The sequence below is a fragment of the Aplysia californica genome, unplaced genomic scaffold (assembly GCF_000002075.1).
Source record: "Aplysia californica isolate F4 #8 unplaced genomic scaffold, AplCal3.0 scaffold02698, whole genome shotgun sequence".
NCBI lineage: Eukaryota > Metazoa > Mollusca > Gastropoda > Aplysiida > Aplysiidae > Aplysia > Aplysia californica.
In genome coordinates, this window is record NW_004799968.1 from 3,153 (window position 1) to 4,396 (window position 1,244).

General features: G+C 45.7%; 1 protein-coding gene across 1 annotated transcript in view; it reads left to right on the plus strand.

Annotated features, from left to right (window-relative positions):
- Window positions 1-1,082: 1,082 nt before the first annotated feature.
- The window catches only part of LOC106014122 (N-acetylated-alpha-linked acidic dipeptidase 2), a gene marked incomplete at its 5' end in the record, with an annotated part of 1,551 nt that continues 1,389 nt past the window's right edge, over window positions 1,083-1,244 (plus strand). The window contains 1 exon segment of the mRNA XM_013091179.1: window positions 1,083-1,173. Within this exon segment, the coding sequence (XP_012946633.1) occupies window positions 1,083-1,173 (91 nt within the window).

Genomic DNA, 1,244 nt, shown 5'->3' on the forward strand with positions numbered 1-1,244 from the left:
CCTTCAGCTCTTATATGACCTTATTGTGCTGCAAGTGCCGTAAAACTCTTACTAAAACTAAACCAGACGTAAACAAATATGCATGACCTCTGACCTGACCATTGGCATAACTTTTGACTCGACCTTTAGGCCAATGTAATCTTTGGCCCAATCTTTGATCGAATGTAGTCTTCAATGCAATCTTTGACCCAATGTAATCTTTGACCCAATGTAATCTTTGACCCAATGCAATCTTTGACCCAATGTAATCTTTGGCCCAATGCAATCTTTGACCCAATGCAATCTTTGACCCAATGTAATCTTTGACCCAATGCAATCTTTGACCCAATGTAATCTTTGGCCCAATGCAATCTTTGACCCAATGCAATCTTTGACCCAATGTAATCTTTGACCCAATGTAATCTTTGACCCAATATAATCTTTGACCCAATGTAATCTTTGACCCAATATAGTCTTTGACCCAATGTAATCTTTAACCCAATGCAATCTTTGACCCAATGCAATCTTTGACCCAATGCAATCTTTGACCCATTCTTTGCCCCGACCTCGATCTTAACTTTGACAGAAACTTTCGACCATCTGACCTCTGACCTGAGCTTTACCCCGAACTTTGCCTCCAGCCTTTCACCTGTCCCCTCTCTCCATCAGAGGGGGTGGCGTCGGTAGCCTTGTGGTTAGGCTACCGGGCTCGTAATCGTTTGATTTCGGGTTCGGGGGTTCGAGCCTCAGTTCGGTCCGACGTTGTGTCCTTGGGAAAGGAGGCACTTTACACGAATGTCCCACTTGGCTCGGTCCTTTCGGAGACGGACGTTAAACTAGGAGGCCCCGCCTCTTAAATAACCTGATAGTGTTGATAGGGGCGTTAAACCCATACCATTTTCACCTCAGAGGGTGCTCTGGTGTGGTTTGCTTTTTCTTTCCTATCAAACGTCTATCGTCCTTATCTCCCCTCCTTCTGTTTTATGTTTGTTCCTCCCTTGTAACACCTCTAATCTTGGGCACTTATATGACCTATATATTGTGTTGCAAGTGCCGTAAAACACTTACTAAAACTAACCTTTCACCTGTTCTCTCTCCCTCAGAGGGTGTCCCAAGAGCCGGAGCGACCAGTGGCGTTAGACCCAACATCCCTGTCTACCCGATCTCTTATGACGACGCTCACAGGATGATGAGGTACTGTTGTATAGTCTCTTTACACAACAGGAGAGGGGGAGGGGTGGGGGGAGAGGAGGAGGAGAGGGAAG